Source organism: Aptenodytes patagonicus, chromosome 7 (genome assembly GCF_965638725.1).
Source record: "Aptenodytes patagonicus chromosome 7, bAptPat1.pri.cur, whole genome shotgun sequence".
Taxonomy (NCBI): domain Eukaryota; kingdom Metazoa; phylum Chordata; class Aves; order Sphenisciformes; family Spheniscidae; genus Aptenodytes; species Aptenodytes patagonicus.
The window spans coordinates 35,221,824-35,238,665 of record NC_134955.1 but is presented as its reverse complement, the minus strand read 5'-3'; the positions used below and the strand labels follow the sequence as shown (position 1 = coordinate 35,238,665).

At 44.0% G+C, this 16,842-nt stretch overlaps 1 protein-coding gene across 4 annotated transcripts; it reads left to right on the top strand.

The window, feature by feature from the left end:
• Positions 1 to 657: 657 nt before the first annotated feature.
• On the top strand, positions 658 to 15,955 carry PIGH (phosphatidylinositol glycan anchor biosynthesis class H). Of its 4 annotated transcripts, XR_012995906.1 has the most exons (5): positions 668 to 891; positions 11,367 to 11,576; positions 12,202 to 12,285; positions 14,478 to 14,796; positions 15,808 to 15,955. XR_012995906.1 is itself a non-coding variant. In XM_076344843.1 (4 exons), the coding sequence occupies exons 1-4, from the start codon at positions 715 to 717 to the stop codon at positions 12,689 to 12,691; spliced, it is 483 nt and encodes a 160-aa protein (XP_076200958.1). In that variant the 5' UTR covers positions 658 to 714; the 3' UTR covers positions 12,692 to 12,708. The 4 variants fall into 4 exon arrangements, 3 of the variants coding, with proteins under 3 accessions (XP_076200958.1, XP_076200959.1, XP_076200957.1); XM_076344843.1 differs by lacking the exons at positions 14,478 to 14,796; positions 15,808 to 15,955 and adding an exon at positions 12,680 to 12,708 and having other exon boundaries at positions 658 to 891; XM_076344844.1 differs by having other exon boundaries at positions 662 to 891; positions 11,367 to 11,483; positions 14,478 to 15,955.
• Positions 15,956 to 16,842: the final 887 nt, after the last annotated feature.

Genomic DNA, 16,842 nt, shown 5'->3' with positions numbered 1-16,842 from the left:
ACCCGTCTCTCTTCATCATGGCAAGACATACGCACCACCACTAAAACCTGCGTCGTTTAAAACTGTTGTTAAAAAAAGAGAGGAAGCAAGCAATGAGTTATCAACACCTGCAAACCGCAGAAGCGCCTGATGTCGATCAGGATGGATGAAGGAAAGACACCTGGCGAGGTTTAACCGAGCGAGACCATCCAGCGGCACCACCCTCCGGACAGGGCGAGGGCTGGGGCGCGGCGCCGCAGCAAGCGGCTGCGTACTCACTGCAGGGGAGGCTGCCAGGGAGACGCCATTTGGAGAGCCAGGCTTGAAGAGCTTTCCCTGAGCTCACCTCAGCTAAGGCTTCTCCCGCGCGGCCGCGCTAACGCCGCGGCTCCGCGCCGCGCTCAGGGCGGGCCGCGCCGGGCCGACGCCCGCACGGCCGACCCCGGCTCCGCCGCGGAGCCGGGCCCGGGGCGGCCCGGCGGAAACAGCGCCGCCCGACATTCCGGGGCCGCGGCGACGGCTTCGCGCCCCGCGCGCACGCGCCGGTCGCACGAGGCGCTCACGCGCCCCGCGAGCGCGCGGGGGGGAGGGGGGAGGAGCGGGCCACCCGCCCGCCGGGCCGAACCACCCACCCCTTCCCGCGGCGCGCGAAGCGCCGGAAGCGTGTGGTTGGGCGGTTCCATCGAGCCGGGCGGGCCGCTCTAGGCTGCTTTTCTGTGGTTCCGGTGAGGCGGTATGGAGGAGCGGCCGTACCGCTCGGCGTCGGGGGCGCCCATCGTGCTGCGGCGTCGCCAGCACAGCGCCTCCTGCCGGGAGCTGGCGGTGCGCTGCCCCCGCCTGCAGCTCCGCTCGCTCAGCGCCGTCACCTCCGCCGTCTGGCTGGCGGCCTACGCGCTCTTCGTGCTCAGCGAGGTACCGACCACCCCCCGGGCCGCGGCGCACAGGCCTCGCCCCTTCCTGCCGCCCTTCGGACCTCTCTGCGGCTCAAGCGCCGAGGGGTGACCCGGGGGCCCAGCCCTGAGCCGGCTGCGCCCCTGCGCGCGTGTCCTACTGAAATACCGGGGGGTAATCAGGGGCTGTGGTTGGCATCCGAGAGGCTCGGTGGCAGTGTGTGTCCCCAAAGCCCGCTGGCCTGGAGGGAGCCATGCAGCCTTTGCCGAGCTGCTCCTAGGACGTGGGCAACGCGGGTCAAGGAAGGTGGTTAGAGCCAGTGGAAAGGCGGTCTCTGCGTATCCTGGGCCTCTGTGCTCTGGGAACGGCAAGGTGGTAGATAGTGATGAGTATGTGGTGAAAAAGAGAGAGCTGTGCTGTTACCGTAAGTCGGCAGATGAAAAACTCTCTAAGACTCAATTTGGAGTTTTAGAAAGCAGGCATTCTTTATTGCGGCGCCGGACGCACAGGGGATCACTCCACCTAATGTGCGCGCCGAGCTGCTTAACTATAGGAGTTAAGTACAGTCAAAATATACATATTCATTAGTTTTCCGAGGCATGATTAACATATTAATGTTAGTTCATTAACATATGTAAAAGTCTTTACACATGCGCTCTTATGTCCATTGGTGGTCTTTCAGGGTCCTCTGGTGGTCGTCGATAGTCTTCCTCACCATGACTGCTAGTTGAACTCAGTTCTTGCGCATGCACAGTTCGTTCTTTGGCTCGGTTTGCACACTTTTACCTTCACAAACTAGCTGTCTTCAGCATCACTTTCTTATCTACAAAGTTTCAAGGTCTTCTGTCCTACTGAATGTTTAGCTTATCTATCCAGAGAGTATACCCCTACTGCACAGAGTAAACCCCTACTGAATGTTTGGCTTATCTATTCAGAGAATATGTCAAGCTTGGCTACATTATGTCCAGTGAAGAGAACCAGATGTCTCTTCAATATTCCTTTGTACTCGGTGTCAATCCCTCCTTTTCTTTTGAGGATTCGTAGCTAGCAAGCTACAATCCTCATCTCATTAAGAGAGTTGACAAAGCTATAGTAGACAGGGTTAGTATATGTCAAGTTGGGTTATTCGTTTCATCATGTACCAAACCTTTGTATACAATATAACTACAAGTAACAGGCATACTACAGTTAGAGTTAGTAAGACTATAATTGGATGAAGCATAAGGTTAAACACTCCCGTTGCAGTCGGTGACCATCCAAGAAGAGTTTCCCACCAGTGGTGTTCTCCATCCTTCTTTACTCTTTCCAAGACATGGTGTATCTCTTCTGTATCATGGTGAACGGTGATTAGAGTTTTGCGTCCATTGTCTTGGGCCCGTTCTAGTAATTGACACAGGTCATTATGTTGCAGTAGTTTCTTCACCAATGTGAGATCCATTCCGATGGGGGTAGGTAATAAATCTTCACTCAATGTATAATTAGATTGCAGTAATTGATAAGATGTAACAGGAGCTGAATAATTAAAGTCGCATCCTATAATGTTAGTAAAGTTACAGACACAAATATTTGAGTGATTGCTTGTATCTACAGTAACGCTATCCACAAATATACAGTCACAAGGGGTTCTCATACAAACACATCCTTTTCCAATATATATGAGTATAGTGTTAGGTGTCTCATCAGGATGTATTTCAAAGTGACAAACACTTTGTTCAGTGTCAAGACAAATGTCTTGGGCTTTATTGGTGTTACTCTCACAAATAAATCCTTGCTGTTCCCGTACAACACATGCGTTAACATCAACAGTTTGCCATTTGTTTCCATTCTGTTGGGCTCATACTCTATGTTCTGATGGATAGAGTATAGTTCCATTGTGATTTAATCCTAATGCAATGATTGGGTATATGGTGTATACTGAAGCATTGTGAATTGTTAAGACAAAAGCTGTGGCCTTATTGTTGATGGGATCAAAAGTGAAATTAACTAAGTACCACCAGGATTGGAATTCTTTCTCAAATTTAGTTGCATTATCCCAAATTACCTTTCGAATTTCGGTGGGTAAGGTGCCCTCTTCCCCTTCTCTTATAACTGCTGCTACCATAGATTGAATTAAGTTCTATTACTCCCAGATATTCTCTTAACTACTAGTCGAAGAGGTGATCTTGATTCCACTTTCCATTCTACAGGAGCTTTCTTAATTCGAGAGTAGTGAATCCACGGTCCTTTTCCTTCTAGTTTAACTGCTGTATGTGTAGTTAACAAGATTTGAAATGGTCCTTTCCATTTTTCTTGTAGTGGTTCAGAAGTCCATGATTTAATGTATACCCAATCTCCGGGCTGGAATGGATGCGCTGGGGAATCAAGACCTAGAGATTTATTCAAGACTACATATTTATTTAGTTTTTGTAAAACTTTCCCAAGAGCAATCAAGTAATTTCTTGCATCATTCTCCCCTTGTATTCGCATCTCTCCTGGCAGTCCAGGCATTTGGTACGGTCGTCCATACATCAATTCGTATGGGCTGAAGTGTTGCCTACCTCGTGGCTGGACTCTAATTCTTAGCAAAGCTAGAGGCAAAGCCTGTGTCCAGTTTATCGAGGTTTCCTGACATATCTTACTTAACTGAGTCTTGAGGGTACAATTCATTCTTTCTACCTTACCACTAGATTGAGGCCTATAAGGGGTATGTAAATCCCAACTAATATCTAACAGTCTGCTTATTTCAGTAACTACTTTGGCTACAAAATGTGGACCCCTATCCGATGACATCCCTAAAGGTACTCCAAATCTTGGGATTATTTCTTTTAATAATATTTTTACTACTTCTTTTGCTTTATTGGTGCGACATGGAAAGGCCTCAGGCCATCCTGTATATGTATCCACAAGGACTAACAAATACTTTAGCCCTCCTTTTCTTGGCAATTCAGTAAAATCTATTTGCCAATACTCCCCAGGTGCCTGTCCCTCCATAGTTTTTCCAAATTGAATTTTATTCTGTGTTTTTGGGTTGTTTTTACAACATAACTCACATCTTTGTGTGACTGATTTAATAATTTCCACCATATTTCTGCTAATAACCGACTTCTGTAAATGTTTTAACAAATTTTCAGTCCCCCAGTGCACAGTGTTATGTTCTTCCTTTACTAAACTATTCATAAGGGAATGCGGTATTACTACTAAACCTGTAGGTGTAACTGCCCATCCGTCTTCTCGCCTTTCTGCTTGTAAAGTTTCGATTAATCTTTTATCTTGTTTATCGTAAATAGGGTTTTCTTGAAGGGAGATTCTTTTTCCTGGCACTATTGCTAATACATTTTCTTCTATGCCTTTTTCTGCAGCCCGCTTTGCGGCCAAATCAGCCAGCTTATTTCCTCGGTCCTGAGCGGTTTGTCCCGACTGATGAGCTTTACAATGCATAACAGCTACAGCAGCCGGAGCCTTTATGCTCTCCAGTAGGCTCAAGATCTCTTCTTTATGCTTTATCTCCGTACCTTGTGAGGATAACAATCCTCTTTCCTTCCAAATTGCTCCATGTGCATGTACTACTCCAAAAGCATATTTAGAATCTGTCCAAATATTCACACACTTATTTGCACTTAACTGTAGAGCTCGGGTGAGAGCTATCAGTTCGGCCTTCTGAGCTGACGTCTTGGTGGGCAGCGCTTGTGCTTCCACCACCATTTCGACGGTGGTGATTGCATATCCTGATACCCGCTTTCCTTCTTTCATAAAGCTGCTGCCGTCCGTGTATAGCTCCCAATCTGGATTCTGCAAGGGAACATCCTTTAAATCGGGTCTGCTTGAATAGACTTCCTCAATGGTCTGCAGACAGTCATGTTCCGGTTTGCCGCCTTCTTGTCGAGTTGAGAGAAACATGGCAGGATTAATCACAGTAGTAGTCTTTAAGGTCACATCATCTAGTTCTATTAGTACTACTTAATATTTTAGCATTCTACTAGGAGACAACCAATGTCCACCCTTCTGGTCCAATACTGTGGTCACCATGTGTGGAACATAAACAGTTATCTTTTGTCCCATAGTAAGTTTTCGAGCCTCCTGTATTAATAACACTGTTGCAGCTACTGCTCTTAGGCAACTCGGCCATCCTTGGCTCACCGGATCAAGTTGTTTAGAAAAGTAGGCCACAGCCCTTTTATATTCCCCCAACCGCTGGGTTAAAACTCCAAGGGCTATTGCTTGTCTTTCATGAGTAAATAATTCAAATGGCTTTTCTAAATTAGGCAGTCCCAAAGCTGGGGCCTTCATCAGAGCTCTTTTGAGTTGAATGTATGCATTTCGATCTTCATTTGACCATTGCAGGGAACCTTTTGATGACTTCAATAATTCATACAAGGGTTTTACCATCAGTCCATAGTTAGCAATCCATAAACGACACCATCCCACCATTCCTAAAAAGGTTCTCAACTCATGAACATTTCGAGGTTCTGGAAGCTGACAAATAGCTTCTTTCCTTTCATTACTTAATTGTCTCTGTCCCCTCAGAATTTCAAAGCCCAAATATATTACAGTTTCCTGTGCAATTTGGGCCTTTCCTTTTGACACTCGGTAACCACTAAGTCCGAGGAAATTTAATAAACTGACTGTCAATTCCAAGCATTCCTCTCGGGAGTTCCCAGCTATTAGTATATCGTCGACATACTGTAGCATTACTCCATTTCTGTTTTCTTGTCTCCATAATTCTAATTCTTTTGCTAGTTGATTTCCAAAGATTGTCGGACTATTTTTGAATCCTTGCGGTAATACAGTCCAAGTGTACTGGGTTTTCCTTCCAGTCTCAGGATTCTCCCATTCAAAGGCAAACAATTCCTGGCTTCCGGAATCAAGTGGGACACAGAAAAAGGCATCTTTTAAATCTAAAACTGTAAACCACCCCTGTTCCTCGGTGAGTGCGGTTAATAGTGTATATGGATTTGCCACTACTGGATATATATCTTGGACAATTTGGTTTACTGCTCTCAAATCCTGGACTAATCTGTAAGATTTTCCATCGGCCTTCTTAACAGGTAAAATCGGAGTATTATACTTAGATTCACATTCTCTTAATAACCCATATTTCAAAAACTTTTGTATAATAGGTACCAAACCAAGTTTAGCTTCTAATTTTAAGGGATACTGTTTCAATCTTACCGGTGTTGATCCTGGTATAAGGTCTATTCTTACGGGTTCAGCCCTCTTTGATTTTCCAGGTATTTCTCCTGCCCAGACAATAGGGATCACTGCATCTTCAACTTCAGTCGGGATTTTCCTTTTCACTTGCTCAATTTCCTGCAATAATAATATTGAAGCTTGGACAAATTTAGATTCAGGTATTGACACTTCTACTTCTCCATTCTTAAACTTTATTTCAGCTTCTAGTTTTTCTAGTAGATCTCGGCCTATTAAAGGTTTTGGTGCACCTGGTAGATACAAAAACTGATGCGTTACCCATTGTTTTCCAATTTTAAATTTTAGAGGTTTAAAGAAGGGCCGCGTCTCCGGCTTTCCTGTCGCACCAATAATTCTTACAGTATCATATCCTAACTCATGTTTCTTTGTATTCAAAACCGAATAAGTAGCTCCTGTATCAATTAAACATTCTATTTCAGTTTCATCTTCCCCCAGCTTAATTTTAACCAGAGGCTCTGCTGGGGAAGATTCCTCCGGTTTCCTTCAGTCTTCCATTTCTATGTTTAATATAGAGGTTTCAGACTTTCCATTTTTTTGTAACAACGGACATTCTTGTTTCCAATGTCCCTCCTTCCTACAATAAGCACATTGAGTTTTTCCTAATGGGGGTCTAGAGTATCCCCTACTGCGACCTTCCCGATGTCGACCCCCCCCAAATCCGTCTCTTCTTTGGCCTCCTTGTGAACCACGAACTCCTTCCAATGCTGCGATTAGCCTAGCATTCCCTTTTTCTTTTTGCTGGTCTCTGTTTCTATATATTAACCAAGCCCGATCTAAAAGCTTTCCCAAATCTCTAGCATCTGCCCCTTGTAGTTTCTGTAATTTCCTGCGAATGTCGTCTGCAGATTGTCCAATAAATAAAGTTGCCAATTGACTCTTTCCCTCTTCTGATTCAGGATCTAGTGTTGTATATTTTCGGGCTGCTTCTTTTAACTTATTTAAGAAGTCTGTGGGTGACTCCTTCTTGTCTTGTTTAATTTCATATAATTTTGACCAGTTTATTGCTTTAGGTATAGCATTCCTTATCCCAAATAGGACCCATTTTTGATATTGAGTCAGTAATAATTTTTCTCCATTATCATTTGGATCCCATGCAGGATCAGCTGAAGGGAAATGATGCTCCATTTGTCCCTGCAGTGTTCCCGCAGCTATTTGAGCTTCTACCTGAGTTCTAGCTGTTTTACGAATCATTTCCCTTTCTGTACTATCAAACAATACTTGCATGATAACTTCAATATCTTTCCAATCTGGATCCTGAGTTTTTATCATCATTTCAAAGGCACTGGCCACTCGATCAGAATCATCTCTATAATTGCCGGCAGCTATTTTCCAGTTGTTTAAATCTGTGATCGAAAAAGGCACTTTTACTACAACTGGACCCTCATTCCCTACTGCTTGCCTTAACGGAGCTTGCAACACGGTTCCCTGTCGGTTACGAGTTCTCCTTGCCACCGGCGTGGCCCTTGTAGCGCCTCTCTCAGACTCATCGTCCGATTCGCCCTCCACCCTGAAGGGCTCAAATCCATGATTTTGGGATCTCTGCCTCAATCCCGGAGCCACTAACATCTCTAAATCCTCTTCCTGCTCTTTCTGAGTCAACTTCAAACATCTCTGTCCAATACTACATGCCGAACAACACCTTTTTAACACTTTCCCTTTTTCTCTCTCTCGTTCATCCTTTTCCAATGCCAATACCAAAGGATCAGTTGGGGCCAAATTAATTCCACACTTCTTTTGCCACTCAGGATGCTGCCTCAATGTAAAGAACATATCAGCATACAATATCTCATCCCATTTTCCTTCTCTCCTCAGAAACAGCATTAGTTGTAACAGGGTATTATAATTCAAAGTACCATTCCTTGGCCACTTTTCTCCATCTTCTAGTTTATATAGTGGCCACCATTGATTACAATACTTAATTAGATCATCCCTTCTTGTGACCCCACCAGGGGATCCTGCAATTTGTTTCCAATGTATTAAAATACAACCCAAAGGTGATTTCTTTAAAATTCCCTCACCCGTGGATGGTCCGGCACCCATTTTATACACAGGGAATCACACACACAGACAAGTCTTTCATACAACAACACAAATAACCAATCACTATAACAAACAGATGAACTATAACAAACAGACAATACTTGCAATAATAGACAAGTTCTTACAATATTTGTTACCGCGGTTGCTAGCAGGAATTCTAATCCCTTTTAAATCAAACGGGGACTTTAACCCCTTCCAAACCAAACGGGGACATTTAACCCCTACCAAACGGGGACATTTAACCCCTACCAAACGGGGACTAGCCCCTACCCGGGTCCTAAACCCAACCCTGCGGAGCTTTCGCTGCGTCTGACGGGCAGGTAACCAAATTTCCGAAAGAATGCCTTATTACTCACAAAGCAGTAGTCTTCGCTCAGGGGCTCTTCGGTCCGGGGATCGGGAGAAGTCCTCTCCGAGAATCCCTCGGTGCCGGCTGAGGTTCCGCGATCCCAGGATCCGTCGAGGCTCAAGAGCTGTGTCCCATCTGGGTCGCCAAAACTGTTACCGTAAGTCGGCAGATGAAAAACTCTCTAAGACTCAATTTGGAGTTTTAGAAAGCAGGCATTCTTTATTGCGGCGCCGGACGCACAGGGGATCACTCCACCTAATGTGCGCGCCGAGCTGCTTAACTATAGGAGTTAAGTACAGTCAAAATATACATATTCATTAGTTTTCCGAGGCATGATTAACATATTAATGTTAGTTCATTAACATATGTAAAAGTCTTTACACATGCGCTCTTATGTCCATTGGTGGTCTTTCAGGGTCCTCTGGTGGTCGTCGATAGTCTTCCTCACCATGACTGCTAGTTGAACTCAGTTCTTGCGCATGCACAGTTCGTTCTTTGGCTCGGTTTGCACACTTTTACCTTCACAAACTAGCTGTCTTCAGCATCACTTTCTTATCTACAAAGTTTCAAGGTCTTCTGTCCTACTGAATGTTTAGCTTATCTATCCAGAGAGTATACCCCTACTGCACAGAGTAAACCCCTACTGAATGTTTGGCTTATCTATTCAGAGAATATGTCAAGCTTGGCTACATTATGTCCAGTGAAGAGAACCAGATGTCTCTTCAATATTCCTTTGTACTCGGTGTCAGTGCTAGCCAGCGTCCGAGGGCCCACAGGCTGCAACCCAGGTGCTCTTGGTGGCTTCTCGGATGCCTCTGTTGGTTTGTAGCCTCTTCCCGGGATAGGGTAGATGTATGTATGGGTGTTGAGTGATGCCTAGCGCATTCTTGTGAGTCCAAATAACAGATGTTTATTTGGAGAGATGAGTTGCGGGAATCTGGAATAAAGGATATATTGAAGAAGGTGAGTGATTGTTAATCCCCAAAGAGATTTTCCTGAGTGACTTAGAGAGCACTGCACCGTGAATGTCATCTGCTTGCTCACGTTTCACAGCTGAGGCAGTAAGACCTTGGCAGTATAGATTTCAAAAGCTGCTGATAAATCCAAAAGTATTAGTTTAGATATCTGATCTGTGACCCATACTTGCAGGGAAGGACCAGCTTGTCGACCCAGACCAGTCATCTCCAGATTGAAGTTAGTAGCTTGACCAAAGAAGCTGGTCACTGTGACCAATGTTATGACTGTTGCACTTCAATTTTTTCAATAATCTTTCCCAAGGAATGAAGACAGAGATTGTGACGTGAGTCAGTTGGTAGGTTTCTGATACGAAGATGGTTCACGTTCCTCTAGCTGGAAGAGAAGCTGTGTCTGAGTTTTATCTGTTAGAAAAGCATACACCCCAGCCAGTGGTTACTACCACTGTCCTCCTGCTTGGTTTTACGTGTGCTCATGCAGCTTGTACACAAGTGACTGCAATCCTTCCTTTCTGCCAGAAAGCCAGATCTGACAGTCTCTCTCTGTGTGGATTTCAGTGTCTGTAATTCATGACTTTTTTTTTTCCACCATGACAAACTTTTGGAGAAGTCCTGTATCTGTTCTGTTTGAATGTGGCCACTCACGTGGTGGTATAGGCCCAGCTTGAGTGGTAGGGCCATGCAGTTCTGGTCCTTTAGGACGTCTCAGTTATAACTTTGATTCATGGGTATGCAGCCTGGAGCTCTCTAAAACATGTCCCAGAAATAGGTTATACGTTGTGGACCCCTCACGGACCCTATACGTTTGGGCCCTTTACTACAAGAAGGATGTTGAGGTGCTGGAGCGTGTCCAGAGAAGGGCAACGAGGCTGGTGAGGGGTCTGGAGAACAAGTCTTATGAGGAGCGGCTGAGGGAACGGGGGTTGTTTAGCCTGGAGAAAAGGAGGCTGAGGGGAGACCTCATCGCTCTCTACAACTACCTGAAAGGAGGTTGTAGTGAGGTGGGTGTTGGTCTCTTCTCCCAAGTAACAAGCAATAGGACGAGAGGAAACGGCCTCAAGTTGTGCCAGGGGAGGTTTAGATTGGATGTAAGGAAAAATGTCTTTCCTGAAAGAGTGGTTAAACATTGGAACAGGCTGCCCAGGGAAGTGGTTGAGTCCCCATCCCTGGAGGTATTTAAAAGACGAGTAGATGAGGCGCTTAGGGACATGGTTTAGTGAGCATGGTGGTGTTGGGTCAATGGTTGGACTCGATGATCTTAGAGGTCTTTTCCAACCTCAATGATTCTATGATTCTATGACCTTTAGGATTTATTACCAGGTCTTCAGATGACTTATTGTTGACTACAGCTTCATCAGTTATATATTATTTTATGTAACAGCAATCCCGAGCATGCAAAAGACATTCGTCCTCAGACAAAGCACAGGAGAAAGCAGATGTTCTTTAGATTGGTATTTAAGGCAGGAAGAGAGACGAGGTTTGAACAAGTTTAGACTTGCAGTTTGCAAGAAGAAAACCACTAGGCCAGTGGTTTTTCCAAAAAGATTTTTCTTCCCCTCGGAGACTCCACCCTCAGTTCTAGTAAACTTTTCACAACACTTCTCTGTCAGTGACATCATCTCTATAGACATGTGTATAATACGCTGTCATGGATGTAACTAGCTGGATTTGGTTGAGATTTCTGCAGTAAATTTACAAGGGAATAGAATTTTCGTGCAGTTTTCAGTTTCAGCTCCCAATTGTTTCAGACCATACTGTGAAGACTGATTTAAATCTCATTACACATATTTCAGCCAGCCAGGTGAATAAAAGGACTCCACCTAAGTAAAATGGCCTTGTAACTGTAGCTTTAATATTATAATTTACTGTGCAACATTACTTTCTCTAAAGCCGTGTTCAATTAATTGTAAGACCAGAGCTCTGCCTTTGCTTGGCTTGTGTTACAGAACAGTATGGTGCTTTCTGCTGCTATCTTCATCACGCTGATTGGCCTGATCATATACCTGCACTTCGTGAAAATTGACCAGGAGTCCCTACTGGTCATCGGCTCACTCGGCATTCAGGTGACTTCATCCTATGCTTCAGGGAAAGAGAGCACAACCTTCATTGAGATGGGTCAAGTGAAGGATGTGGTTATCAATGAAGCTATCCATATGGTAATCATACACAGTCTTTCTTCTTGTGTATCTGTGGGCACACTCACATCCAGTATATTTTTGTGAGCGTGATTTACCAGAGCAATTAAACAGAGCACCATCCATAGCTTTACTGACATCAGGAGCTTTGTTTCAGATTTCTCTCTTTATTCTCTTATCTGTTCTCTCACCTTTAAAGGAGAACTCAAGCCAAATAAATAACCTCAAAAAGCCAAATCCATCCCTTAGATAATGCCACTGAGCTAGTGGTTTTAGTTCTTTGTGTTGTACTGTTCTTACAAATCCTGATGCCAAACTCTGTAAGTAGTCAAGACAGAGATAAGAAGATAGACAACACAAGAGATGATTTTTCCTGTTGCTGGAGTTTTCTGCAAAGTTCCTGTAGAAAAGCAGACCTTACTCTTCCAGCATGTGTGTGTTCTTTTCAGGTTAAAAACTACAGGTTAAATTATTTTTTTATTGTGTGAAGGGCGGAAAGCTATAAATATAAATTTGTAGACTTGACTGTGGGCTGGGATGATTGGCCTTCAGCCCAATGAGTTGAAACAGATCCTCTTTCTGTGATAGCTCCAGGCACTTTGATAGCATTTTCAAAGTCCGATGATTTTGTCTGTTTGTCTTGTAGCAAAAAGTTGTCTACTACCTGTGCATCCTCCTCCAGGACCCTGGAGATCCTCAGGGAATATCTGAGGTTGTGCCACTCTTTCAGGTGAGTTTGACCGAATGGTGGAGAAATCCGGATCTGTGGTCTGCGTGTGTGCGCCAGTTGTCTAAGTGTGTCTTTGTTCCACTACAGGTAGCTGATTACAGTTGCCTTTCCCTGACCAGGCCTTCAGGGTGGGTCTTACAGCATTGTGGAATGGGTGGTATTAGAAGTCTCATAGAACTACGTACCGCGGATGGTTTTGTCACTTGCCCTCCATTCAAAGAACAGGGAGCTGTGTAAATCTGAACCCAACCAGGAGTTTGCATGAACTAGAAGTCTTTGGCTCACGTAGGGTACTGAGGACTACAGCTTTCTGTGTAGTCTTCTGCTCAGTGTTACTATCATAACTATGGCACTGTGCTGCAGTTGATTTTTCTCTCAAAAATTTGTGTTCCAGAAGTGCTCATAAAAACCTTGGCATTAGAATGACTTCCCCTGTCCCACCCATTGACAAAGATCACAGTACAAGCTGTGAGCAATTTGTTTAATGTATAGTAACTTGTTTGCTTTACCATTGCCCTGTCTCCCCTTTCTCTTCTCTTGCTAACTTTTTCTGACGTTCGTAATCCCATTTTTGGGATGGATTTTCTTTCTGTGTGTACATGCCTAACACAACAGTGCCCTGATCCTTGAGTGGTGGTAAGCAGTACAGAGGTACCTCACACCTTAGGTTTAAGGTGAGGTTTAAAGCCCTCTCTGTCCTTCTTAATTCACCTGCTGCTGGTGACTATCATTTTGTAGTCCACATCCAGTTTATGACTGCATACAGTTAGTCTTCAGCTAAATACTTACAAGTATAAATAGACTATTCCATTGATACTTGCTGCTAACTCAGTCCCACAATCGTAAAGACTTTTACTAACAATTATATAAGTTAAGTATTTCACACATAGTCAAGGGAAAAAAATGGATTTGCTGGAAATCAACAACTAATAAATTCCAGAGACCTGCAATCAGGAACCTGGTTTTAGTTATACACGCTCCTTTCCATCTTCAAAGAGGCTGCCTGGTACTTGTGTAGTTTCTCTTTTTTTTTCTAGCTCAACTCTGAACAGTTTTATTTTCATGGAAATATCTTAGTATTGGTAGAGTTGACTCCACCAGCAAAGGAGGTACAGAAAGCTATGTCAGTTTGCAATTCATTACCTGTCAGTAATTCTCACTTTAACGTGCAAGTTAGTATGTTACTTAGTTTTGAAGGAGCAGTAATTAGTAACTTTATTGCGTCTCCTTCATTGGGTTCCTCTAAGTTATGTCAGCCTTCAGAAATACAATTCACCGTGTCACTGAGCCCAGGAGCACTTCTGTGCTGAATTGACCTATTGTTCTCTTAAGCAACACTTGCAAGGAGAGGCGTTTGGTGGACTTTACACAGTAATGCTGTTTTGGGAGCTCAAAAGTCATGGGACTGTAGGGACTGTGGGACTGGGAAACTTTCACCTCCTTGCTGGTTTTAATCTGGTCCAGGTTAGAAGTGATGGAAAATCATTATACTTTGACCACCATTCGCTGTTTGTGTGAAATGAATTCATGTTTTCAGTTAACCTTCCGTTGTCCTTTTGTTGACAGTACTAGCAGAGGCCAAGGGCCAGGTGTCTAAATTCCCTGTCCTGAAGGTAGATTTTTCAGGGTGGAGGTCTTCTATGATGGTGGATTACTGTATGGAAATCTGCTGTTTGGTAGGTCTCTAGAGGGAGTATGGCCTAATAGATAGGTTAATGGGTTGAGAGGTGTGGATGTTCTTCCATGCTGTCACTGTGAGTTGAGAAAGGAGAGGATTTCTGATTTGGTGAGAGATTCAGGCTAACTGCAGAATGGTGCTGCTTGTTTTGACCTGTGAGCTTTAGGGACTGGCGTTTTTCATCACAGAGCAGGTATGGCTTATGGAATGGCTTTGCATTCCCATATCACCAGCTTACATCAAACACCTCCTGGAGTTTGATGGATTATTTCTCAATGAACATGTAAAAAGGGAACTGTGTTCTCCATTGACTTAATGTGAGAAAGCTAATCAACTACAGATACCTTGCTGTTGCATTCCTTATACATGACATGCTTCTGATAGTCAGCTTTGTGTTAGCTGTCTCCACATTCCTTTCTCTGCCTGACAATCTCACTAGCGGGAAGTTAAAGCTTTCCAGCTCTTTTACAGCCAGTTCAGAGCCCGATTCTCTATTGTTTGACTTAAATTCTAGAGCTCCAAGCCACGTCTGGACTGCTTGATAGAAGTGTACAAAAGTTGTCAAGAAATCCTGGAGCAGAGGAAGACAGCTCTACAATCAAGTGGAATAAAATAGTAAAAAAAAATCAAGGCAGCAAACTTGCAGCAGGACTCAGACACATGGAAAAAGCAAGCAAAACTGCCCCATGCCTTTTTTTAATTAGATGAGTAGAAAGTGGTGCAGCAGTACAGTGATGTTAGGGCTAAAGGCCTGCACGGACTCACAGAGTTGTTACAGAAAATGTCAGCTCAAGCACAGAAGTGAACCTTGAAATCCTCTGCTATGAAGACAGGTGAGCAGAACTCTTTAGACTCAGACAGAAAAGGTTTTTCCTTGCCTCTCCAGAAAAGAATTACGGGGAAATAGGGCAAAGGGAGGCAAGAACATGCATCAAATGCTTACTCTTTTGTGGATCTGAAAATTATGATAAACTTATAATGTAACCTTGGCCGGACTGCCAAAAATACGCATTTTTTTGTTTCTGTTTAACCCTTTGTTTGAAAAAAACATATACCACTCTAAATATCAAAGCTGATGTGCGGGCTGGGATGGTAACTTCCTGATCCACAGGAGAATTTCAGAAAGAAAATAACAGAAAATTAAAATGTACTGTTGCATTCAATTATGTTTAATGAAATAAACATAGGAGAGCAGACTTTGACTTCTTCAGGGATCTGCTTGAAAGAGTCCCATGGGATGGGGCCCTAGAGGGAAGAGGGGTCCAAGAAAGCTGACCGATAGTCAAGGATCAATTCCTGTAAGCTCAAGAGCAGTCCATCCCAAAGAGCAGGAAGTCAAGCAGAAATGCCAGAAAGCCTGCATGGATGAACAAGTTGCTCCTGGCAAAACTCGAACACAAAAAGGAAGTATACAGAAGGTGGATGCAGGGACAGGTGACCTGGGAGGAATACAGAAACACTGTCCAAGATGCAGTTAGGAAAGCCAAAGCCCACCTGGAGTTTAATCTGTTGAGAGCTGTCAAAGGCAACAAGAAGGGCTTCTGTAAGTACTTAAGTAGCAAAAGGAAGACAGGGAAAATGTGGACTCATTGCTGAATGGGGCAGGGGCGTGGTGACACAGGACATGGAAAAGATGTCGCATTAAAAGGGCCACATCAATTGCTCTGAGAATATGAGGGAAATGTGTTGTTTAAAATGATGGTAATGACTATGTGAGTAAAGTTTTATTGATCTCTGCTCTTGGGAGTAACTTAAGGTTGGGAAATTCTTCTTTGTTGATGAGCTAAAAGTTACCTTAACCTTTAACTGGTATTTTTTTCTCTTTTTTTTCCATGACTCCTTAGTAATGTAACTGAGACAACTGAAATGTCAAAACAAGAGCTAAATCAGCAAGTTGGCAGGAGCCTGGGGTCATGCTTAATTTGCATACAATGTACTGTGCTTGTCTACATAATCTGTAATTAAAACGTGTGGCAACATACCATCATGCAATATGATCGAGATAAGGTGATTTTTTTTTTTCACAGTGCCAGGAAGTTTGAAAGACACAGGTTAGCTCATGTCACAGGCAGTATTCTTGTTGTCCAAGTGAAAGGCAGCAGCTTGGGGATGTGCCACTGGCTTTTGGGTAATGTTGTCTAGGTTACTTAATTTTTTATGGTTTTATTTCTCATAAATACTTCAAATGTTGGGGTTGGCCAGATTTTTAATTCCAGTGCTGCCCTAATGTAGGTTGGTAGGGTCTCTCTGAAGTTAGTGAAGCTGCACCCCGATGCAAACTGTGTTTGGTTGCAAGTCCATGCAGAACTGGGAAGGGTGGGTATTGGGGCAGGGGCAGAAATCGGCTAGTTACAACAGTGGCAGGCCCTGGGAGCGTGACTGTGTAAGTGACTACAGCAGAGGTCCTTTAACTAAGAACCATGTGGTATACTTGAGTTGCGTATGGCTCAGCGTGTGGTTTGGCCAGGTTGTGTTTCTTCTTGGGGGTAGAAGTGGGCAAGGCCCTTGAGGAGGATTCGCTAAGCCATGGGGAGAACGTGTCAGAAAATAAATTACAACTCAGCAGAGCGGACAGAGTCTTGGTCTTAAGAGTGTGCTGGGAACATTGACTATGCTGTAAAAATCCCATGAAGTCCTGAGAATGTGTGCTGAAGAAGTGGCCACGTAGCTGTGTCACAGGAGGAAGCCTGGAAGATTGTTTTAGCCATCTTTTGAAGGAGTGAACATTCTGTGCCCATGGGAGTGCACTTTAGTCATCCACTAAAGATGAGAGAAGATCAGCAGAGAGAAACAAGGAATCAGACTAGGGCAGGTTTGCACCAGGTATGTGCCTGGATACCAAACACAATCTTTGTCCATTTTTGTTTACATCGAGACTT

Excerpts from the sequence above, each read along its gene's own strand:
- PIGH (XM_076344842.1), top strand. The coding sequence starts at position 715 with ATGGAGGAGCGGCCGTACCGCTCGGCGTCGGGGGCGCCCATCGTGCTG. Across the intron at positions 892-11,366 it reads CGCTCTTCGTGCTCAGCGAG|AACAGTATGGTGCTTTCTGC; the intron begins GTACCGACCACC and ends CTTGTGTTACAG. Across the intron at positions 11,577-12,201 it reads TCAATGAAGCTATCCATATG|CAAAAAGTTGTCTACTACCT; the intron begins GTAATCATACAC and ends TTTGTCTTGTAG.